Source organism: Hypanus sabinus, chromosome 7 (assembly GCF_030144855.1).
Source record: "Hypanus sabinus isolate sHypSab1 chromosome 7, sHypSab1.hap1, whole genome shotgun sequence".
Classification (NCBI taxonomy): domain Eukaryota; kingdom Metazoa; phylum Chordata; class Chondrichthyes; order Myliobatiformes; family Dasyatidae; genus Hypanus; species Hypanus sabinus.
The window spans coordinates 20853523-20879529 of record NC_082712.1 but is presented as its reverse complement, the minus strand read 5'-3'; the positions used below and the strand labels follow the sequence as shown (position 1 = coordinate 20879529).

General features: G+C 43.5%; 1 protein-coding gene across 1 annotated transcript in view; it reads left to right on the top strand.

The window, feature by feature from the left end:
- The first annotated feature begins 2449 nt into the window (after window positions 1–2449).
- LOC132396292 (15-hydroxyprostaglandin dehydrogenase [NAD(+)]-like) overlaps window positions 2450–26007 on the top strand; it is a 77646-nt gene continuing 54088 nt past the window's right edge. Inside the window, exon 1 of the mRNA XM_059973819.1 lies at window positions 2450–2591. Coding sequence (XP_059829802.1) covers window positions 2499–2591 — 93 coding nt within the window. The 5' untranslated portion in view covers window positions 2450–2498. The remainder of the gene's footprint in view (window positions 2592–26007) is intronic.

Genomic DNA, 26007 nt, shown 5'->3' with positions numbered 1-26007 from the left:
AGAAAAATTTGCCAAGAATAATCATGGTCATGAGACCATGATCGCCCACGTCATATGCCATGTCATATAATGATGATGAGTGTTAACAATGCAATCTGGGTAAAGAATTAAAGTGCAAGGGTCATAATTTGGTAGACAGAGAAATCAGGAGCTCTTTATCTAAGCAGCGGTTCATTCAAGAGTACAACCTCATTCTATCTCATTCAAGTGAGATAGAAACTGTCCTTGAGCTGGTGGTACATGTTCACAAGCTCTTGTATCTTCCGCTTGATGGAGGAAGAGAGCAGAGAGAATGAGCATGGTGGGAGAGGTCTTTATGTTTGCAAACACAAGGAAGTTTCTGATGTCCTGGGAAAGCACATCCTGGGAACAGATTGCCAGGGTCCGGTCCGGTCCGGTCCGAGTGCTCCGGACTCTGAGTCTTGCAGCTGTCCCTCCCGGCCCCTTTGAGCCTGTTAAGATCAGCCTGGATCAAGGAGGCACACCTGTGGCCAATTTGGCTGCAGGTGTTTATAAGGGGCCGTGGGACAGAGACTGGGTGGGTGTTTTGTTCTGTATATGCTCTATCTGGTTGGTCTTGTTCCCCTGCTTCTCTCCTGTGCGCTGGTCCTGCTGTTCTGCCTTATTCTCCTTGCTTGTGCTGCCACGCTGTTGGTTGTCTTTCCCAATTTACCAATGTGCCCAGTGGATCACTGTAGTTTTGCTGCTTACTCTGGACCCAGCTTCCTACCCGTTGCCTCCGTTGGGCGGGTCCAGTTGTACTGCCGCTGCCTGGCAGAGGTTCTGCCCCTTCCTACCTGTTGCCTCTGTTGTGTGGATCCGGCTGGAATGCCGCTGCCCGGTGGGGGTTCTGCCCCTCCTACTTGTTGCCTCCATTGGGTGGGTCTGGCCGGACTGCCACTGCCGTGCGGGGGTTCTGCCCCTTCCAGCTATTGCTCCCTAAGGGTTGTGCCCCACACCTGCCCAGGTGTCTGCAACTGGCCTAGGCCGCTGTGTTTTCCACCTGGGAGGCAGCCCTGCCCGGGATTCATGTAGCCTGCCCTAGGGACTCCTATCTTCCCTCCCCTCGTTTCCCATTGGTTGTGCCCCACACCTGCCCAGGTGTCTGTGACTGGCCCAGGCCTCTGTGTTTTCCGCCTGGGAGGCGGCCCTGCCCGGGATCCCTGCGGCCCGCCATGAGGAATCTGCCCGCCTGCCCCGAACTGTGGGATCTGCCCGCCTGCCCCGAACTCTGGGATCCTCCTGCCCGCCTCGTCTGAACTCTTAGATCCAGCCCCGCCTGCATTAACCCTTAAATGCCTTGGCATCCCCATCCTGTCCTCCCCCTAGCACTTCAGTGGCTGTGTCCTGCGTTTGGGTCCATCCGGCCCTGATCCTGACACAGATACAGTGGAGTCGAAGAAACTGAGAAAAGGGAGCAACACTTTTTAAAGGAGGTAGGGTGGGATGAGGTATAGTTGAGATAACCATGGGAGTTAGTAGGTTTATAAATGATGACGTTTGACAGTTTGTCTCCAGAGATGGAGACAGAGAGATCGAGAAAGGGGAGAGGTGGACCCTCATACCTTTTAATTCTGGCAACCATTCCCCTTCCTTCTCAGTCCTGAAGAAGGCCTCGGCCCAAAACACCAACTCTTTATTTTTTTCCATTAATGCTGCCTGACCTGCTGAGTTCTTCCAGCATTTTGTGGGTGTTGCTTTACTTTATGTTGCCAGTTTTCCTAAGGCAGTGGGAATTGTAGACAGAGCCAGTAGAGGAGAGGCTGGCTTTTGTGATAGACTGTGTTTACAACTCACTGCAGTTTCTCGCAGACTCTTTTCTAGGAAAAGAGTACAGTCGACATTTCAGGCCGAGACCCTTCAGCCTGAAACGTCGACTGTACTCTTTTCTGTAGATGGTGTCTGGCCTGCTGAGTTCCTCCAGCATTTTGTGTGTGTTGCTCAGATTTCCAGCATCTGCAGATTTTCTCTTGTTTGTAAAATTTGGTTAAGGTCTTTGGGAACATGTTGAACTTTCATAGCCTTTTGAGGAAATGGAGAGCCAAGAATATACTACAGTGTTTTTACCATGAGGAAGTATTATAAATCGCAGAGCAGTTGGACGAATAGGCAAGTTCATTCTGTTTATTCAGAGGGTCACTGGAGTGTAGAGATACAAAAGAAAAGTCTTCATGCAAAGCAATGTAGCACTCTAGTGAATCAAGGCTGCTTCAAAGATCAGATGAGCTCAAACAATCACTATTTTAGATCCTTGTCCATTAAGAAGTGTCACTTACATTTGAGTGAGTTAGAATTGTCAAAACAGCTTGAAATTGTTTTGGGATGCGACTATTACTTCCTGAAGCTGCAAATGTTTGAAGGTGTTTCCCTGGCTAGTGGCCAGTGAGTTAAGATTTAAAGAGCAGGAGGAGGTGCTTTTTCCTTGTCAGTCAACAGGCAGTTGCAAAAAGAAAGCACAGGCAGAGGGCTGAGCATCGAGAGAGACAACTGGAACCGAAATGAATCTGAAGAACACCGTGGGCTTAATAACAGGGGCATCCCAAGGATTGGGGAAGGCCATTGCAGAAGCCTTGTTAAAGAGAGGAGCAAAGGTAACATGATTTCTTTTGCATCCTGGAAGGGTCAGGGTGGAACTGGCCAGGAAATGAATGAGATTTGCAGGGGGTGGGAGGTGCGACAACTTTGCTTATCACAAGCCAGTAATGAACAAACAGACCGGGACTTGTTTACAAGTTCAAGATTTAAGCAAATATTTTTCTCTTCAGCTTGGCATTCGACTTAAAGTGGGAGTAATTGTGAGACATAGTTTAGAAAAAATAGATTCTGCCTTTTCCATCTGAATGTTTTTAATAGTTTTTTTAATTTTTAACTACTTCTGATTCAAAAAGGGATGTTAGGGACTATGATTCAGAGGAAGAGGATAGAAGGGTTAGAAACATAGAAAACCTACAGCACAGTACAGGCCCTTCATCCCACAAAGCTGTGCTGAACATGTCCTTAACATAGAAGTTACCTAGGGTTACCCATAGCCCTCTATTTTTCTAAGCTCCACATACCTGTCCAGGAGTCTCTTAAAAGACCCTTTCATATCCACCTCCACCACCGGCGTCAGCAGCCCATTCCACGCACAATATTCATTTATTGAGTTACAGCATGGAATAGGCCCTTCTGGCCCTCTTGAGCCACAGAGCCCAGCAATCCCCCGATTTAACCCTTGCCTAATCACAATGTACTATAACCAACTTACCTACCAACCTGTACATCTTTGTATTGTTGGAGGAAACCAGAGCACCCAGAGGAAACCCACATGAGAAAATACAAACTCCTTACAGGCAGCAGTGGGAATTGAACCCAGGTCACTGGCATTTTACTTTACTTTATTGTCACCAAACATTTGATACTAGAGCGTACAATTTGATTATGCACTTCACGCTCCCTGAATTGCAAATTGAATTAAATATAATAAAATTTAAATTATAAATCATAATTAGAAAATAGAAAAGGGAAAGTAAGGTAGTGGAAGTCAGGTCCGGATATTTAGAAGGTACGGCCCAGATCCGGGTCAGGATCCGTTCAGCAGTCTTGTCACAATTGGACAGAAGCTGTTCCCAAATCTGGCCGTATGAGTCTTCAAGCTCCTGAACCTTCTCCTGGAGGGAAAAGGGACAAAAAGTGTGTTGGCTGGGTGGGTTGTGTCCTTGATTATCCTGGCAGCACTGCTCCAACGGCGTGCGGTGTAAAGTGAGTCCAAGGATGGAAGATTGGTTTGTGTGATGTACTGGGCTATGTTCACGATCTTCTGCAGCTTCTTCCGGTCTTGGATAGGACAACTTCCATACCAGGTTGTGATGCACCCTAGAAGCATGCTTTCTATGGTGCACCTATAAAAATTAGTGAGGGTTTTAAGAGACAGGCCAAATTTCTTCAGCTTTCTCAGGAAGTAAAGGCACTGGTGGGCCTTCTTGGCAGTGGACTCTGCTTGGTTAGACCAAGTCAGGTCATTTGTGATATTCACCCCGAAGAACTTAAAGCTTTTGACTTGTTCCACCTGCGCACCACCGATGTAGATGGGGTCGTGTGGTCCGCTACTCCTTCTGAAGTCAACAACCAATTCCTTCTTCTTGCTGAAATCTTGCTCTAATCACTAAGCTACTGTATCACCCCAAACTTTCCATTTGTGACATTGCATCAACACACAAAAAAATTCATATTTCTTAGGTTTTTGCATTTTGGAATTTCAGATAAGGGGTACTCAACCTGCATAAGTTCAAATGATAAATAAATTGTAATCAAAAGTTTCATTCACAAGCAAGTCTGGTGGATAATTTACTCTGGAGCCCATATACCTGGTCCTTATGCCTTAATTCTGGACAATTGCAATCAGACTGGTGTTCAGGTACCCCTGGACTAACACTCAACAACCTAACAAAGTGAGCATTGATTGGTCCATAGAAAGTGTGCCTGGGACCTATTAATTGAAAACAAATGAATAGCAAATAAAGACTGCAGTTACTTTGCATCTGTCTTTACACAACAGACATGTGAAACCTTCAAAAACTACCGTAAAATATGAATTAAGAGGGAAATTGGAACATACAAAAATTAGTCACCGGGGCAGGATACTGAGCAAACTGTTAGATCTGTGGCTCAAAAGTATCATGTTCCTAACGAAGTTCATCGAAACATCATGGCCAGTTGATGCATTTCAGCATAACTCAACCTCAACACAACCAAAGTAGCTGATGGAAGGGTTGATCAGTTTGTACCCATGAGCTGATAAATTTCCAGTCGCTAACGGACTCCATCCAACAGAAATGGCTCATGGGTAGATGATACAAGGGTGTTAATTTTTTTTAGTTCTGTAGATTAAGGCAAGGCTCCAATGGATCAGAAAAGAGCAAATAAAACCCTTTTATCAGAAGGGGGAAGAACATGGGATGTAGGAACTACAAGTCAGTTGACTTTACATACATATATTGGAGTTAAAGCACTGGAAGCTATTACAAATGATATTATAACATAGGAACAGAAAACGAGGCAATCCAAGCAAAGTAAACATAGCATTGTGAAAAGATAATAATGTTAGATAGTTGTGAACCTCCTCTGGACCCTCTCCAATGCCAGCACATCTTTTTGTAGATAAGAAGCCCAGAACTGTTCACAATACTCAAGATGAGGCCTCACCAGTGCCTTATAAAGCCTCAGCATTACATCGCTGCTCTTGTATTCTAGACCTCTTGAAATGAATGCTGACATAGTATTTGCCTTACTCACCACTGACTCTATCTACAAGCTAACCTTTAGGGTGTACTGCATGACGACTCCCAAGTCCCTTTGGATTTTAGATTTTTGAATTTTCTCCCCATTTAGAAAATGACCTGCACTTTTATTTCTTCTACCAAAGTGCATAACCATGCATTTTCCAACATTGTATTTCATTTACCACTTTCTTGCCCATTCTCCTGATCTGTCTAAGTCCTTCTGCAGCCTTCCTGTTTCCTCAACACTACCTGCCCCTCCACCAATCTTCATATCATCTGCAAAAGTGGCAACAAAGCCATCTATTCCATCATCTAAATCATTGATAAACAGCATTAAAAAAAAGTGGTCCCAACACCAACCCCTGCAGAACACCACTAGTCACTGGCAGCCAACCAGAAAAGGATCCATTTATTCCCATTTGCTACCTCCTACCAATCAGCTAATGCTCTAACCATGCCAAAACCTTTCCTGTAATACCATGGGCTGATAATTTGGTAAGTAGCCTCATGTGTGGCATCTTGTCAAAGGCCTTCTGAAAGTCCAACTATACAACATCCACTGCATCCTTTTAATTATTCTACTTGTAATCTCCTCAAAGACTTCCAAGAGATTTGTCAGGCAGGATTTTCCCTGAAGGAAACCATGCTGACTTTGTACCATCTTGCCCTGTGTAACCAAGTATTCCATAACCTCATCCTGAACAGTTGATTCCAAACTTCCCAACCACTGAAGTCAGGCCAACTGGTCTATAAATTCCTTTCAGCTGCCTTCCTCCTTTCTTAAAGACTGGAGTGACATCTGCAATCTTCCAGTCCTGTGGCACCATGCCAGAGTCCAATGATTTTTGAAAGCTCATTTGTAATGCCTTCACATTCTCTACTGTTATGTCTTTCAGAACCCTAGGGTGCAGTTCATCTGGTCTGGGTGACTTATGTACCTTTATGTCTTTCAACTTTTTGAGCACCTTCTGTCTTGTAATAATAACTGCACCCACTTCTCTTCCTTCACACATTTCAACATCAGGCACACTGCTAGTGTCCTCCACAGTGAAGACTGATCTAAAATACTTACTTAGTTCATCTGCCATCACCTTGTTTCTTTAGCCTCATGATCTAATGGTCCTATATCTACTCTCATCTCTCTTTTATTTTTTACATACTTGAAAAAGCTTTTACTATCCACTTTGATATTATTTGTTAGCTTGCTTCATCTTTTCCATCCTAATGATTCTTTTAGTTGCTCTCTTTAGGTTTTTGAAAGTTTCCCAACCCCCTGTCTTACCACTAATTTTTGCATTGTTGAATGTCCTCTCTCTTCTGCTTTTACATTAGCTTTGACTTCCCCTGTCAGCCGTGGCTGTACTATTTTGTCATTTGATTATTTCTGTGTTTTTGGAATACATCTCTCCTGTACCTTCCTCATTTCCCCCAAAAAATCACACCATTGCTACTCTGTTGTCACCCCTGCCAGCAGCTCCTTCCAATTTACTCTGGCCAATTCCTCTCTCATATCACTGTAATTTCCCTTACTCCACCAAAATACTGCTACATCAGGCTCTGCTCTTTTTCTGTCAAATTTCAAGTTGAACTCAATTACATTGCGATCATTGTCTCCTAAGGGTTCTTTAACCTTAAGCTCTCTAATCACCTCTAGTTCATTGCATAACACCCAATCCAGTATAGCTGATCCCCTAGTGGGCTCAACAACAAACTGCTCTAATAAGCCATCTCTTAGACATTCAACAAACTCTGTCTCTTGAGATCCATTACCAACCTGATTTTCCCAATTGACCTGCATGTTGAAATCTCCCATGACCATCATAACATTGCCCTTTTGATACACCTTTTTTATTCCCTGTGTAATCTGTGGTCCACATCCCAGCTACGGTTGGGAGGCCTGTATGTAACTGCCATCAGGGTCCTTTTACCATTGCAGTTTCTTAACTCAACCCACAATGGTTCAACATCTTCCAATCCTATGTCACATCTTTCTACTGATCTGATGCCATTCTTTACCAGCAGAGTTATGCCACCCCACTCCCCGCCTAACTTCCTATTCCTCCAATACAACATATAACCTTGGACATTCAGCTCCCAACTACAACCATCCTTCAGCCATGAGTCACCTTATTTTTTAAATTCCGTGCTTTGGGATATAACATTTTGAGTACCATATTTGCTACCTTTATGATTTTGTATCCCTAAATCACTGATACTCACCCTGCTGGCTGCAATTTTGTCGTTCCTGTAGGTCTGACAGTTGGTGATTTGTTTTAAGACTCTTGAACAGGTTTCTTGTATATTACAGACGAACTTTGGAGACCACAGTCTACTCTAATGTGACCTTATGCACTGAACTTTCTCTGTAACTGTAAAACTATACTCTGCATTCCATTGTTGTCTTTCCTTCTACTGCCACAGTGTACTTATGTTTAGAAACAATCAGTATGGAAGGCTTTCAGAACTAACTTTTTCACTGGGTGTCAGCATATGTGACAATAATAAACTATACACCAAAAACATATGTTAATTGGTAAAAGGCATTTGATAAGGCTATGAGGAAAATAAAATTTAGCAGCAGGTAAAATATTGGTGCAGATAGACAATTTGGCTGATTAAAAGGAAAATGACTTCGCCTGTGGAAGGCAAGTCACTGGGTATTAAGAGATTCTTGATTAGTCAGGGTGTCATAGTTACGTGGAGAAGACAGGGGTTGAGAAGGATATTAGATCAGCCAGATTTAATTGCGGAGCAGGAATGTTGGAACTGTGGAACAGACGTGATGGCCTAATTCTGTTCTGTCTGGAAAAAGTGAACAGCAATATATAGAGTTTTTATGGTAATTAGATTCAGATTCATTTACTTGTCATATGTACATCAAAACATACAGTGAAATAAATCTTAAAGTTCAAACTCAAATTTCAAGGTACATTTATTATCAAAGTATGTATACATTAGACGCCCTTGAGATTCATCTCCTTTAGTGCTAACTACCTTCACAATCTGAGAATGTACTGGGGGCTGCCCGCAAGTATTGCCACACATTAAGGAATCAACGTAGCATGTCCACCATGTTCAGCAGAACAGCACACAAAACAACAACAGTAGAGCAAGCCCTTTTCTGCTCTCCCACCTTCCTACTCACTGGCACAAACCGTCCTCCAAACCCAGGACATCTGACCACAGATGCCCTTTGCCCCGCATCCACATCACTGGCCTTCAAATGCAGAGCACAGAGGGGAGCCTTAAAGTCCAGCCTGTCCTCTAATACCCCCATGTCCTTGTCCCAAAACCCTAACCTGACACTCTGACTCTTCAACCATCCCTGCGAACCTTAAAAACAACTATGTCTGAGCCACAACCTCAATGAAACTGCGGCTTGGTGCCATTTTGACCAGACTGGACCGCCATAGGGATGAGTTCTAGGGCCCCAAGTTTTACAATTTATGTCAATAATGGATGAAGGCGAAAAGGTATGGTTGTTACTTTTTTCTGATAACACAAAGGTACAGTAGTTAGAAATGTAAATTGTGAAGGAGGTACAAGATGGCTACAAGGGGATACAAAGGGGATACAAATAGGTAAGTGAATGGGGAAGGAAGTAGAAACTGGTGTATAATATTGGAAAGTGTAGAAATAGAGATTTCCACAGAATATTTAGAATAAATGGAAAAAGAAGTAATGGAAATAGAAAAAATGAGATGCAGAAGGAGAGATTCTCCAGGAGGACCACAACTCCATTGTAGAGTTTGGAGGCTTGCGTACCTAAATGTCCTGGAGAGCTACACTGGCTGGAGTCAGGGCCTTATGCTTTGGTTCTTGGTAGGCTCACCCATGCCAAACAGGTCAAAGGGTAGAGGCCAGACTAAAAGTGGTCCACCAGTCCTCCAGGTTTGGGAGTTCAACTCAGGGCTAACAATCCAGACTGGTAAAAACAAAACTGTATGGGAACAGCAATGAAGAATCCTTCTACAACTGTGGGCGACCATATGAATAGACAGAAATGAAGGACCTTCTTTGCTGCCCTAAACACCAGTGGCATAACAGGCAGTAAGTAAGTAAGAGAAATTACATCGGTGTTGAAGTGCACAATTTAGAAAAGGCCAATATTCAAGTACTGTGAGAAATATGATAGTTAACAGAATGTTAATTACTTGGAGAACTGAACTCAAAAGAGGGAAGGTCATCATTCCTTTATATAAGTTATCGAGAGTTCACATCTGAAGTACCATGCATAGCTTTGGTCTTATTTAAGGAAGGATGTTAATACATTGAAAGTAATTTAGAAAAACTTAACTAAGCTGTTACTTAAAGTGATTGTCTAATGAGTAAAGGTTAGATAAAACAGATGGACAGATCTGAGCAGATGAAGGATCTCAGTCTGCAATGCCAACTATTTATTCCACTGCATAGATGCTGCCTTTTGAGTTACTCCAGCATTTTGTATGTGCCACACAAAACTTCCAGCAACTGCAGAGTCTCTCATCTGAATGATAGACCAGTTTATCAATTGGAGTTTAGAAGAGATGTGACATTATGGAAACTTAACAGATCCTGGCTGCTTTGATGGTGGATTTGGATGGAAAATTTCCAAGCACCTACTGTAGTAAGGCCTTTGACGAGGTTTCTCATCAGACGTCAATCCAGTAGATTAAGATGCATGGGATCCATGGTGAAATGGCTATTTGGATTCAGAACTGGCTTGCCCATAGAAGACAGAGGATATTAATCAAAGGGAATTATTCTAGCTGGAGGTCTGTGAGTAGTGGTATTCTTCAGGGATCTGTACTGGGACCTCTGCCATTTGTGATATATATATACAGTATGACCTGGATGAAAATGTAGATGGGTAGGTTAGTAAGTTTGCAGATGATACCAAGATTGGTGAAATGACAGATGGAGTTTAACCCAGCCAAATGTAAAATGTTGCACCTTGGTGGATAGGTCAAATGTAACAAGACAGTATGCTGCTAAGGGCAAGACCATTAATGGTGTAGAAGAGCAGAGGGATCTTGGGGTCCAAGTTCACAGCTCCTTGAAGGTGTCTACACAGGTTGACAGGATGGTTAAGGAGGCATATAGCATGCTTACCTTTATTAGTTGGGGCATTAAGTTCAAATGTCAGGAAGTTATGCTGCAGCTTTATAAAACTTGAGTTAGGCTACCTGAGTATTGTATGCAATTTTGGCCACCACATTACAGGAAGGGTGTTGAGGCTTTGGAGAGGGTGCAGAAGAGGTTTCCCAGGATGCCTCTTGGATTGGAGGGCATGTGTTACAATGAGAGGCTGGACAAACTTGCGTTATTTTCTCTGGAGTGGCGAAGGCTGAGAGGAGATCTGATAGAGGTTTATAACATTATGAGAAGCATAGACAGACAGTATCTGTTTCCCAGGATTGAAACGTCTAATACTAGAGGGCATGCATTAAAAGTGAAAGCGGGCAATTGCAAAGGAGACATGAGGGGCAAGTTTCTTTACACAGAGTGGTGGGTGCCTGAGGTGGTGGTACAAGCAGAAACATTAGGGACTTTTATGAGATGTTCAGAATGTGAGAAAAATGGAAGGATATGGATATTGCGTAGGTGGAAGAGATTAGTTTAGTTAGCAATTCGATTACTAGTTTAAAGTTTCCGTACAACATTGTGGGCCAGAAGGTCTGTTCCTGCACTGTACTGTTTTATGTTCTATGTTCATTTCCTCTTGGGGAACATTATGGTTTAAAAATAACTTATTTTTTCTCTCGGAGTTTGCTGAGTCTCTCCTCACTGTGTGGCAGAAGCAGAATGTTTTTAACACTTGTTAAGACCCATGTAGATTAATAATTGGTAACAAGTGGGTGAAGGGTTTTCTGCAGCTACAAAGCAATATGGAACAGAGTTGGATTGCCTATGTTGTCATTAGATAGCAGAGCAGGTCTGAAGATCCAGAGGACCTATTCCTCCTCCTAATATGTAACATGCATTGGTATATTCACCTTGAATAATAGAGCACGGAAATAGGACCATGTGCTAACCATGAAGCCAATCAAAACTAGTTCCAGCTGCCTGCATGAGATTAGCCGGACCTACATCACAGTCACACAGTGGACAAACATGCCTCATTCTCTGTTTAACTTCAGTTTACTGGCACAGCCAGACAATCATTTTGAAATTCATATATTTAGCACATGCACATCAAAACATACAGTCGAGTACATTGTTTGCATTAACAGTCAGCACAGGCTAAGAAAGATTTGAAGGGAGCCTACAGGTCTCACCAAACATTCCAGCAGCAACATAGCATGTATGCAATGTTCAGGAGAACCATCCTGTCTGCACCAATTGTAATTCCACAGTCAAATTCACCTAGACCACATCTCTTCCCCATCCTGAATTCAATCGAATTGATGTTAAAACGTACATCCTTCATATACACGAGGAGTAAAAATCTTTACGTTATGTCTCTGTCTAAATGTGCAATGTGACGGGGACATAACGTAATTTATAAGGAATAGTATGTACAACAGGACAGTCAATATAACATAGAAATACAATTGTATCAGTGTGAATTAATCAGTCGGATGGCTTGGTGAAAGAAGCTGTCTTGAAGCCTGTTGGTCCTGGCTTTTATGTTGTGGTACTGTTTCCCAGATGGTAACAGCTGGAACAGTTTCCCATACTTCACTCAATCACAGGTCTCTGGAGAGAGTGGTGCGGACAGCCCAGCACATCTGTAGGTGTGAACACCCCAGTATTCAGGACATTTACAAAGACAGGTGTGTAAAAAGGGCCCAAAAGGATCACTGGGGACCTGAGACACTCCAACCACAAACTGTTCCAGAGCCTGTACCAAACTTCTTCAACCATCTGAGGTGAAAGAGGTGCACATGTTTGGTCAGAACAACAACTGAACCTCTTGACCATGTCTGCGTGCTTTTATGCATTGAGTTTGCAGCCACATGATTGGTTGATTAGTTATTTGTATTAATGAGCAGAAGTACCTTTGTAATAAAGAGGCTGCTGAGTGTATCTGGCGAATAAAGTTGCCTCTTGATCTTTGATCCTTGACAGAAACGGAGGTCATGACTGGCCCTATGGCACTGGAGTAGTTCAACCAGCTGCCCCACTCTATTGTCCAGAGCAGTGTGGTGTGGAAGTGAAGGGTAATAGTTGGCCTTGCCAATGTAACGGCCAGTTCTCAACAAATTACAAACAAAATGCTATGCTATTTTACCATTGAGTAGTTAGTGATCTCTTACTATAATAAATGTTTGGCCACAATGTTGTGCCAGCATTTTAACATGCTCCAAAATCAATCTCAGCCTTCCTTTGTACATAGCCCTCCCTTTTTCTATCATCCATGTTCCAATTTAAGAGCATCTTAAATGCCCCTAATGTATTTGCTTCTACCACCACCCCTGGCAGGCTGTTCAATGCACTCACCACTCTCTGTACAGAATGTATCCCTGATATCCCCCTCTGTAATTTCCTCCAATCATATTAAAATTATGCTTCCTTGTATTAGCCATTTCTGCCCTTGCAAATAGTCTCTGACTATCCACTGTATCTGTGCCTGTTATCTTGTACATTTCTGTCAAGTCACCACTCATTTTCTTTCACTTCAAACAGAAAATCTTTATCTCACTCAATCTATCTTCATTAGACATGCACCATTTCTAAAGCTTCCACATCCTTCCTATCATGATGTGACCAGAACTGAACACAAAACTCCAAGCAGGGTCTTATAAAGGTTTTACAGAACTGCAACATTACTTTATGACTCTTAAACTTAATACCCCAAATAACGAAGGTCAACATACTGTACACCTTCTGAATAACCCTACAGAACTGCGTGGCAACTTTGAGAGATATGGACCCCAAGATCCCTCTGTTCCTCCACACTGCTAAGAATCCTGCCATAAGCACCATATTCTACCTTCAAATTCAACCTGCTGAAATGAATCAATTCACAATTTTCCGGGTTGAACTCCATCTGCCACTACTCAGCCCAACTCTGCATCCTGTAACATCTGCCTTAAATATTTGTAATAATTTGGCCTCCACAGCCGCCTGTGGCAACAAATTCCATAGATCACTGCTCCGAGGAATTCACCACACTAATGTCCCCTTACAACCTAGAGCAATCCTCATTGAGGCCAGGGGTTCCCAAGGTCCATGGCCTAAAAAAAGGTTAGGAACCCCTGATCTACACTAATCTCATTTCATTCTCACCTCCCCAAAGACCTGCACACAAGTTGTGATTTACTGTGCCAATTAATCTACCTACTCACAGGTCTTTGGGAAGGGGAAGGGAACCGGATCAGTTGGAAGAAACCCACACAGTCAGAGGGAGAGAGTGCAAGTTCCAGAGAACAGCCTGATGCTGGTTGAAAATATTTCATCAACTTGTATTTCTTGTTGGCATGCTTCTGAGCACATCTACCTGGAGTGTGTGTAACACCGGGGCTGGTAATTAGCTTATTATTGTCACATGTACCGAGACAGAGTGAAAAATGTTGTTTTGAATGCCATCCATACAGAGCATTTCATCACATCAGTACACCAAGGTGATACAGAGGAAAAGGCAGTAACAGAGTGTAGAATATAACATTACCGTTACAGCGATGATGCAGTGTGTAGGTAGACAATAAGGTGCAAGGGCCACGACAAGGTAAATTATGAGGTCAAGGGTCAAGGGGCACAATTCCTTCAAGAGTTTTATAACAGTAGGATGGAAGCTGTCCTTGAGCCTGGTGGTGCATGTTTCTAAGATTTTGTATCTTCTGGGAGACAGGGTGGGGTGTGGGAGAGCGAAGCTGTTTGAGGGAGGCAGCATGGTAGCATAATGGTTAGCATGATGCTTTACAATATAGATGACCCGGGTTCATTTCCCGCCACTGCCTGTAAGGAGTTTGCACATTCTCTCCATGACTGTGTGAGTTTTCTCCGGGTGCTTCAGTTTCCTCCCACAATCCAAAAGGCGTGCCGTTTAGTAGGTCATTTGGTCATTGTAAGTCATCTCTTGATTAGGTTCGCATTAAATTGGGGAATTACTGGGCAGCACAGCTCAAGGGGCCAGAGAGGCCTACTTGGTGTTGTATCTCAATAAATAAATAAGATTAAATTATGCTGGCTGCTTTTTGAAGGCAGCGAGAAGTGTGGACAGAGTCTATGGAAGGGAAGCTGGTGTTCATGATAGATTGAACTACATCGATAATCTCTGGAATTTCTTACGGTCTTGGCTAGAGCAGTTGATTGATTTACTAACCTCTGCATCCAGGTGGGGTACTTTCATTGTTGCATCAATAAAAGTTATTAAGGGTCAACTGGAACGTGCCGAGTTTCCTTATCCTTCTGAGGAAGTAGAGCTGCTCATGTGTTTTCCTGGCCACAGTGTCTACCTGTTGGGCCTGAACAAGCTATTATACTTCAAACTCGAAGCTCTCAACTATCTTCACCTCAGCAGCAATGATGCATACAGAGGTGTGTGTTCTGCCCTGCTTCCTGAAGTCAATGACCGGCCGCATTGAGTGAAAGGTTGTCATCATGGCATTCTGTTATGAGGCCCACTATCTCCTGTTGGTATTTGAGACCAGGCCCAGCACAGAGATGTGATTTGCAAACTTATAGAATGAATTAGAGTAGAATTTGTAGAGGGAGTTGAGTAGGGGACTGAGGATGTGGCCCTGTGGACCACCAGTGTTGAGGATAATTATGGCAGAGAAGTTGCTGCCTGTCCTTACAGACTGCTGTCTGGTGGTCAGGAAGTCAAGGATCCAATTGCAGAGAGAGGTGCTGAATCTCATGTCTGGAGTTTGTGGATGAGTTAGTATTGAAGGCAAAGTTAGAGTTAATAAATAAAAGTCTTGCAATGATGCCTTTGTTAGAGGTGTATAGGGTCAGAGAAACTGCTGTGAGCATGTTGTTACAGTCGGCAAATAGCAGCATGTTAGGGCTGCCTGGGAGACGGGAGTTGATGCGTGTCATGACCAGACTCTCAAATCATTTCACGATGATAGATTTTTTTTTAATTTATTGAGATACAGCACGGAAAAGCCCTTCTGGACCTTCAAGCCATGTCAGCCATCAACCCCTGATTTAACCCTAACCTAATTACGAAACAATTCATAATGACACTTAACCTACCAACCGGTTCACCTTTGGACTGTGGGAGGGCACCCGGAGGAAACTCATGTAGATACAAGGAGAACATATGAACCCCTTATAGACAATGATGGGAATTGAATCCTTGATCCTTATACTTTAAAGCATTATGCTAACTACTACGCTACCTTGCCATCCCTCAGAGCCATAAGGGGAACCTGAATGGCAGGTGGAACCAGAATTAGATCAGGGAGTCGACACAAAAGATCCTGCAGGTGCTGGAAATCTTCAACAACATACACAGATGCCTGAGGCATCCAGGCAGCATCTGTGGAAGAGAATGAACCGGTCGACATTTTGAGTCCAGAAGGGAACTGGAAAACAGTCTTAGAGTTACCTGCTCATTCCAAGCATGACACAGCTCCCACAAAGGACGGTCATGCCCTGTGATGCATCATCAATAACTCTCTCTGAGATGTAAAGGTGAGATATCGGCTTTTATTGACTGGAAGAAGGAACAAGCAGTGGTTGACCACCATAATACATCCTGGAGACCGAGAGGCCGGGCTCAGGCCTCAATCGCCTTTATACAGAGGTCTGTGGGAGGAGCCACAGGAGCAGTCAGCAGGGGGCGTGTCCAGACAGGTATATGTAGTTCACTACACCCTGGCAATCCAGAGCCCGTGACAAAATAAAGAGATGGTGTCAATCAAAATACATTGCAGTTGTACATGATGTTGCTAGGGCCACACCTGGAACATTTGTATAGACTTGGTTACCCTTTTGGTGGAAAGACGTAATTAACCTGACGAGAATACAAAGAAAGCTTACAAAATTATCAAGTCAGGTCTCGTCAGGACAAGTTTATTGTCATGTGAGCACGTACTGAGAAGTATATGTGCAATGAAAATCTCGCTTGGAACAGCATCACATGAACGTAGGTGCACACAACACACAGAAAATAAAATACTGTATATTTACAGTATTGACAGGCTGAGTTATAGAGAGAGGGGTTCTGTAGGCATGACTTCCTTGATTCCTTGGAGTGTAGGAGATTGACCTTAGAGATGTATAAAGTCATGAGATACATAGATTGTGATGGAGTGCACTTGGTAAACACACTCCACACACACACACACACACACACACACACCACCCCCTCCCCCCCCATTGCCATTCTGCTGTCTTTGCATTTCCACGTCCTCCCCGGTATATTCTCATAATGATTCCTAAGCAGAGCTGATGCACTCAGGCTGGCTTGATGGTGCCTTTCCAACCATACACAGCAAAATATCCCATTTCTTTAGTACTGGGGATGTGCAATTGTGTATTTGTTGTTTGTATATTGTATTTAAGGTAGATACTCTTGTTTATTTTGTAATATGATTGTAACTACATTGAGGGGTGCATCATAGTCTAATTCATGTGCAGTCTTCAGTTAACTTTGTGGATGATTAAGGATGGTATGTCCTGGTGCCTAATGAAAAGGAGCTCTTCGCTCTCAGTAGGGAGAGAGATAGGGGCTGTCAGGAGATCACACTGGAAGAATAAGTATGAAGCTGTAATTGTGTTTTCCAGTAGATACCTTTTTGTAAATATTGGCTGTTTTCTTTTCACTATTTTCACTCATTTTTGTAAGTTTGATTTTTGAAGCACTTAATAAATTCCCCTCCATAAAGGGCTAAGCAACTCCAGCCAATTTTCCCTTGGGTCATAACCCAATATCTTAAGGAGTCGTATTACAATGAACATACCGGAAGGGTAAATAGTAATATTTCATCAGGAAATCATTAAATTAGGACAGACAACTGTAGAATTCTAAACTGGGTACAGAAATCATTTAAGGTGAACCTCAGCGACTTTTGCCTGATGGCTAATGAAACAAGGATAGCAACTAAATACTTTGTTAACTCTTGCTTATTCTGGCAAATCATCATCGCAATAGTCTGTAACTTCCCTTTGGACTTGGAGGCAATTCAATGTGGCAGAACCGAGGCAAGGCGAGGTGGCGGGCCCGTCACAAAGCACCTGGAAGAGCATGAAAGAGCAGGGTCCAGGCCCCAGAGTGTATCGACGGCCCTGAACACAATGTTCGACTGATATTTCCGGGCCAAATTGAGACGGTGAAGTCTGGCATATCCAAGTGGCAGAAGCCATTGTTCAGATGGAGATTTAAGCACAGGGCCAGATTGAAAAGGTCAAGGTGTCAGGGCCCGAGGTGAGGTACTGGCCGACTAAGATCGCTGCTGCATCACTTTTCCTCGTCTCAAGCTCTCTTTATGGACTTCACTTCAGAAATGTTATTTGCTTGTAGTTACTATTTTCATGATGTTCTTTGCATGTTGGGTGCTCGACAGTCTTTTAATTGGTTATTTTATTCTTTTATTTTCTTATGGGCATGATGTGGCTTTATGCTCTGCACATTGGGTGTTAGACAGTATTTTTTTCATAAATATGAGTTTTTTGGGGGTTCCTTTGTTTCTTTGCTGCCTGTTAGGAGTCAAATCTCAAGGTTGTTTTATGTAAACATATTTTGATAATGAACGTACTTCTGACTTTGAAATAGGAGGATCTTGTTAGAGATTGGTGAAATTTTTTTTTAAGAACTGCAAATGAAACAGTAAAATGCTGGAACAATAGAGCAGGTCAGACAGGCTCTGTGGAAGGAGCAACAGAGACTGCGTTTCAGGATGCAACACACACAAAATGCTGAAGGAAGTCAGCAGGTCAGGCAGCATCTGTGTGAGGGAATAAACAGTCAATGCTTCAGGCTGAGACTCCTCACCAGGACTGGAAAGACAGTGAGATGAAGCCAGAATGAGAAGGTAGTGGGGAGGAGAATGAGTACAAGCTGGCAGGTGATCGGTGAGACCAGCAGAGGGGGGTCCAAGATACATTTCAGGAAGGAGACCCTACATCTGAAAATGCTCTAGATATTAAAACTCTGGTGAGACCTTCAGCTGGAAGATGGTTTTCAAAACTGTACATTGAAGCACAGTGATTCAAAAACAGTTTCTTTCCCTCTACCATCTGATTTCTGAGTGGACATTGAACCCATGAACACTACCTCACTACTTTTCTATCTCTATTTTTTTCTTTTTTCTCTATTTATTTAATTTGACTAATTTTTTATATATATATATGTAATCCTACCGTAATTCAGTTTTCTCTCTATTATTATATATTGCATTGTACTGCTGCTGCAAAGTTAACAAATGTCACTACATATGCCAGTGAGCTTAAACCAGATTCTGATTCTGATTCTGAGAAGGATTTCAATGATTTATGAAGTTCATAAAGTCATAGAGATGTACAACACAGAAATGGGCCACGTCAGTACTGATCTTTTAGAACATCTCCATTTATCTCATTTGTCTGTTGTAAGTTCATATCTTGCCTATTCAAATACCTGCCTCAATGGAACATGGTGATTGTATCTGATTCCTTCAACTCAACTGGCAGCAAATTCCAGATATCAGACACTCTCTGTGTAGAAAAATAATTTTCCCGCTTGCCTTAAACCTCTTCTGCCTTGTTTTTGATAACCCCTACTATGGGAAAAGGTTTCTGATTAACTACCCTATCTATGGTTCACATAAAATGGTTCTCCTATTTGCATCTGGGGTTGAGCGGGTGAACAGCTTTAAGTTCCTCAGCATAAACATCACAGAGAATCTCACGTGGATCTCACATTCAAATTTTATATACCTCCATCAGATCACCCCTCAGCCTTATCCACTCTGGGAAGTACATTCCCTGTCTGCCCAAACTCTTCGCACAATGAACATCCTGTAATACCAGCTGTGTGGTGAAAAAGATGGCGCTGGTATTTACAGATGAGGAAGTTTGGTGTGGGCCCCCAAATCCTAAGAACTTCCTACAGGGGCGCAATTGAGAGCATCCTGACTGGCTGCATCACTGCCTGGTATGGGAGCTGTACTTCCCTCAATCGCAGGACCCTGCAGAGAGTGGTGCAGACAGTCCAGCGCATCTGTAGAACTTCCCACTATTCAGGATGTTTACAAAGACAGGTGTGTAAAAAGGGCCAGAAGGATCATTAGGGACCCGAGTCACCCCAACCTCAAACTGTTCCAGCTGCTACCATCCGGGAAACGGTACAGCAGCATAAAAGCCAGAACCAACAGGCTCCGGGACAGCTTCTTCCATCAGGCCATCAGACTGATTAATTCACACTGATACAACTGTATTTCTATGTTATATTGACTGTCCTGTTGTACATACCATTTATTATAAATTACTATAAGTTGCACATTGCACATTTAGACGGAGACACAACGTAAAGATTTTTACTCCTCGTGTATATGAAGGATGTAGGTGATCAAGTAAATTCAAATTCAAATTCAAATTTTATATACTTCCATCGGATCACCCCTCAGCCTTCTCCGCCCTGGGAAGTACATTCCCTGTCTGCCCAAACGCTTCGCACAATGAACATCCTCCAATCCAGGAAACATCCTGGTGAAACTGCTCTACACTCCTCCCAGACCAGGGACAGCCTCCCTCTTGTGCCTTGATGAGAAATGCTACAATACTCCAATGTTAGTGACACCAGTGTTTTGCAAATTTGCAACATAAACTCCATGCCCCAACTCATGAAAGAAAGCAACACTAACAAACTCCTCTCCCTTCCTTTTTATTCCAACATCTCCCCCCACCACCACCCGTTCTCAGTCCTGAAGAAGGAAGGATCTTGGCCTGAAACGTCAACTGTGCATTCATTTCCATCGATGCTGCCTGAGCTGCTGATTTCCTCCAGCATTTTGTGTGTGTTGCTGTGGAATTCCAGAATCTGCAGAATCTCTTGTTCTGATGATCTGTTACCATCCTGTCTCATTCTGTTGCCACATTCAGGGAGCTATGCACTGGAAGTCTAAAGTCCCTCTGTTCATCAGGATGCCTTCGTGTCCCACCATTTACTGTATATGCCCTAGCCCCTAAGCTGACTTCTAAAAAGTCATCACTTTGCCGCTATCAGTACTAAATTCAATCTGACAATACTCCTCCTCTGTTCCTTATATTCTGCGTCGTCTTAAAAGTCCATCCTAGCCACCCAAGAGCACCAGCAGACTGGACAGGCTTTTAAGTCGTGTTTCCTAGATTCACATCCAATATGCATCACAAGCAACAAAAATCAGCACCAACCCCTGCAGTACATAAAGGTCCGGTACTTGCAAATAGAAAACCATCTTTCTTCCACCATCTTCTGCCTCTAATCACAAATGCAATATTGTATGCAGTTAGTTGGTTTGCCTTGTACTCCATGTAAAGTACTGTGCGAAAGGCTTAAGCACATATATAGAGAGCTAGGTGCCTAAGGCTTTTTGCACAGTACTGTGTTTATCAACATGGAGCTGACAGCGAGTTTGTATATCTGGTGGGAGCAAAGAGTGTTGGGAATGGTGAGGGTGGAGTGCTGCAGGAGGGCATGGGCCAGGTGGCAGAGAAGGAGTGTCAGCAGTTGTGGGGGGGGGGGGGTGTTGGGGCTCGTATGGGCGCAGTCAAGGTCGTTTGATTCCAAACAATTGCTTTATTGATCATTACAGAATATCTCTCTGGTGCTTCCCGCTCTCTCCCCCTCTCCCTTTTCCTTTTCCCAGCCATGATTACCCTCTCCCTGCCTCCTTCTCACCCTCAATCCACGTCGGAGACCCATACCAGAATCAGGCTTATCATTACTCACAAATGCCACGAAATTTGTTTTCTTTGGTGGCAGCAGTACATTCCAAACATAAAATTGCAACAGTACTGTGCAGAAGTCTTAGGCATCCTAGCTGTATATCCTGTATGTGCCTAACATTTCCGCGCAGTGTTCCACATTACCATGCAGGGCTGTGGCAAGTGTCTTTAAAAAGTCCATAAAGATAATATCAGAAACAGAAACAGAAATAGAATCAGAATAAGGTTTATTATTAACAACCAAGAGAAAATCTGCGGATGCTGGAATTCAAAGTAACGCACACAGAATCCTGGAGGAACTCAGCAGTCCTGGCAGCATCGAAGGAAAAAAGTTAACAGTCGACGTTTCAGGCTGAGACCCTTCATCATGACCCAGACTCAGACCAGGAACAGTCTCATCTGCTCTCAGGTTGAGGCCTTTCATTCCAGAACTAATGAGATGCCCTCCTTCTTCAAAGTAAGGGGCCTCCTTCCTCCACCATTTACGCAGCCCTCACACGTAACTCTTCGATTTCATGCCCTCACCCCATCCTCCTGCCACCCCATCATAAGTAGGGTTCCTCTTGTTCTCACCTACCATTCCAATAGCCTCCGTGTCCAGCATATAATTCTCCTTAACTTCTAGCATCTCCAATGTGACCCCCACCACCAAGCATAGTAATCCACAGTAATCGCTCCCTATGTGACTCCCTTGTCCATTTGTCCCTTCCCACTGATTTCCCTCCCAGTACTTATCCATGCAAGTGGAACAAGAGCCACACCTACCCCTACACCTCCTCTCTCACTAACATTTGGGCCTCAAACATTCCTTCCAGGTGAGGCAACACCTCACCTAGGAGTCTGTCAGGCTCAGCCAATGTATCTGCTACTCCCCATGTGGCCTCTTGTATATCGGTCAGACCTGACATAGATTGGGGGACCACTTCATGAGCAGTTGTGTTCTATCTGCCAGAAAAAGCAAAACCTCCCAGCAGCAAACCATTTTAATTCTACTTCCCATTCCCATTCTGACATGTCAGTCCTCTACTGCCATGATGAGGCCACACTTCAGTTGGAGGAATAACACCATATATTCCATCTGGGTAGTCTCCAACATGATGGCATGAACATCGATCTCTCGAACTTCTGGTAATGGCTCCCCACTTCACTATTCCCCATTCCCACTTCTCTCTCTCTATCTCTCCCCTTATCTCCTTATCTGCCCAGTATCTCCCTCTGGTCTTCTGCCCCCTTCCCTTTCTCCATGGCTTTCTATCCTCTCCTGTCACATTCCCACTTCTTCAGCCCTCTATCTTTTCCACCATTCGACTTCTCAACTCTTTACTTCACCCCTCCCCCATCCCAGTTTCACCTATAACCATATAACAATTACAGCAAAGAAACAGGCCATCTTGGCCCTTCTAGTCCATGCTGAACACTTACTCTCACCTTATCCCACCCATATCCCACTCAGCCCATAATCCTCCATTCCTTTCCTATCCATATACCTATCCAATTTTACCTTAAATGACAATACCGAACCTGCATCTACAACTTCAGCTGGAAGCTCGTTCCACACAGCTACCACTCTCTGAGTAAAGAAATTCCCCCTCTTGTTACCCCTAAACTTTTGCTCCCTAATTCTCAACTCATGTCCTCTTGTTTGAATCTCCCCTACTCTCAAAGGAAAAAGCCTATCCACATCAACTCTATCTATCACCCTCATAATTTTAAATACCTCTATCAAGTCCCCCCTCAATCTTCTACACTCCAAAGAATAAAGACCTAACTTGTTCAACCTTTCCCTGTAACTTAGGTGCTGAAACCCAGGTAACATTCTAGTAAGTCTTCTCTGTACTCTCTCTATTTTGTTGACATCTTTCCTATAATTTGGTGACCAGAACTGTACACAATACTCCAAATTCGGCCTTACCAATGCTTTGGACAATTTTAACATTACATCCCAACTCCTATACTCAGTGCTCTGATTTATAAAGGCCAGCATACCAAAAGCTTTCTTCACCACCCTATCCACATGAGATTCCACCTTTAGGGAACTATGCACCATTATTCCTAGATCACTCTGTTCTACTGCATTCTTCAATGCCCTATCATTTACCATGTTTGTTCTATTTGGATTATTCCTACCAAAATGTAGCACCTCACACTTATCAGCATTAAACTCCATCTGCCATCGTTCAGCCCACTGTTCTAACTGACCTAATTCTCTCAGCAAGCTCTGAAAACCTACTTCATTATCCACAATGCCACCTATCTTAGTATCATCTGCATACTTACTAATCCAATTTACCACTCCATCATCTAGATCATTAATGTATATGACAAACAACATTGGATGCAGTGCAGATCCCTGAGGCACACCACTAGTCACCGGCCTCCAACCTCACAAACAGTTATCCACAATTACTCTCTGGCATCTCCCATCCAGTCACTGTTGAATCCATTTTACTACTTCAATATTAATACCCAATGATTGAACATTCCTAACTAACCTCCCGTGCAGAACCTTGTCAAAGGCCTTACTGAAATCCATATAGACAACATCCACTCTTTTATCCTCGTCAACATTCCTCATAACCTCTTCAAAAAATTCAGTAAGATTTGTCAAACATGACCTTCCGTGCACAAATCCATTGTGACTGTTCCTAATCAGACCCTGTCTTTCCAGATAATTATACATACCGTGTCTAAGAATACTTTCCATTAATTTACCCACCACTGATGTCAAACTGACAGGCCTATAATTGCTAGGTTTACTCTTAGAACCCTTTTGAAACAATGGAACCACATGAGCAATACGCCAATCCTCCGGCACCATCCCTGTTTCTAATGACATTTGAAATATTTCTGTCAGAGCCCCTGCTATTTCTACACTAACCTCCCTCAAGGTCCTAGGGAATATCCTGTCAGGATCCAGAGATTTATCCACTTTTATATTCTCTCTAGCAAACCTACCTGCAAGAATATTTGTCCCCCTCCAGTTCAGATGTAAACCATCCCAGCTGAACAGGTCTCACCTTCCCTGGAAAACTGCCCAATTATCTATAAATCTGAAGCCCTCCCTCCTGCACCAAGTCTTCAGTCACGTGTTGATCTGCACTATCTTACTATTTCTAAACCCACCTGCACGTGGCACTGGTAGCAATCCTGAGATTGCTATCTTGGAGGTCCTGTCCTTTAACTTGGCACCTAGCTCCCTAAACTCACCTTTCAGGACCTCCTCACTCTTCCCACCCACATCATTGGTCCCTAAATGGAGCACGACATCCAGCTGCTCACCCTCCCTCTTGAGAGTACTGAGAACTCGATCTGAGATATCGCGGACCCTGGCATAAGAGAGGCAACAGACCATCCGGGATTCTCGATCTCTTCCACAGAACCTCCTATCTGCCTCCTAACTATTGAATCCCCTATCACGACTGCTCTCCTCTTTTCCCTCCTTCCCTTCTGAGCTGAGGGTCCAGTCTCGGTGCCAGAGACACAACCACTGCAACTTGTCCCTGGTAGGTCATCCCCACCAATGGTATCCAAAACCAATGGTATACTTATTGTTGATGGGTATGGCCACAGGGGTGTTCTGCTCTTCCTGTCTATTCCCCTTCCCTCTCCTGACTGTCATGCAGCTACCTGTCTCCTGACACTTAGGGGTGACTATCTCCCTGAAAATCCTGTCTATTTCTGCCTCTGCCTCCCGAATGATCCGAAGTTCATCCAGCTCCAGCTCCAGTCCCCCAACATGGTTTGTCAGGAGCTACAGCTGGATGCCCCTTTTGCAGGTGTAGTCACCAGGGACAACAGTACTCCCCCTGACTTCCCATATACTGCAAATGGAGCACTCGACTGCCCTAACTGTTGCCTCCATTACCTACTCCTAATCTAATTAGATTAATTAAAGGAGCTTAACCGGCCTTGCCTCACCTGGAGTGAAGCTCATCCTCCACCTCTGCTTGTTTTTTAAATTCTCCCGCTGATCTCAGAGACCGATTTTCACGCGCTTGCGCAGTCATTGCCCGTTCAAACCTCGCCTCTGCCTGTTCTCGCCGAAGCCTGATTGAGCCAAGGTGACCCAGTCTGCCTCAGTCCGCTCTGACAATGGCCACTGTATATGGCGGTCTTTCTTTTAAACATTTGGCACGCTACGTCACGTGCCTGCATAGTCTAGCCTCTGCCCCGATCAGTTAAAAACAAAACGGCTTCTCTCCGAGCTTTTTTTTACCTCTTCTAAGTATCACCTACTTCCTTATACTTCTTCCTCCACTTGTCCTACCTTCTTACTGTGACTTCTCATCTTTTTTTCTCCAGTCCTGATAACCGGTCTCAGCCCTGAACTTCGACTGTCTATTCTTTTCCATAGATCCAGCCTGGCCTGCTGATTTCCTTCAGCATTTTGTGTGTGTTATGCTTAGATATCCAGTAATCTACAGATTTTCTCTTGTTTGAGATAAATACAAATATTTTCTTCTAATACATTCCCCCCTCAGTCTTCTGAACTCCAGTGAGTACAGGCTCAGAGCCATCAACGTTAATCTTTTCATTCCGGGTTCAATCCTGCAAACTTCCTTTGGACCCTCTCCAATGCCAGCACATCCTTTCTTAGATGAGGAGCTGAAGACTGCTCACAATGCTCCAAGTGTCTGATCAATACCTGCATTACATCCTTGCTTTTATATTCCAATCTCAAAGTGAATGCTTCCAGCAGTTCCAGGATTTAGACCGAGGGTGACACGAAGAGTTTTCATTCATAATAAAAGTGCGTAATAGAAGCTTGGAGAGAAATATCGTACAGTAATCCATTTAAATCATACTTCCATTTTTGCAGCCAAAAGAAAATATGTCCCTCAAGTACATGAAAAATTCATCCACTAATATTTCTAACAGTTATCACTGTACTGTTAAGTCAGTCTATTAACAAGAAACTGAGGTCTTGGAAATAGCATTGTTGAATTGTATTTGAGATATGCAAAGG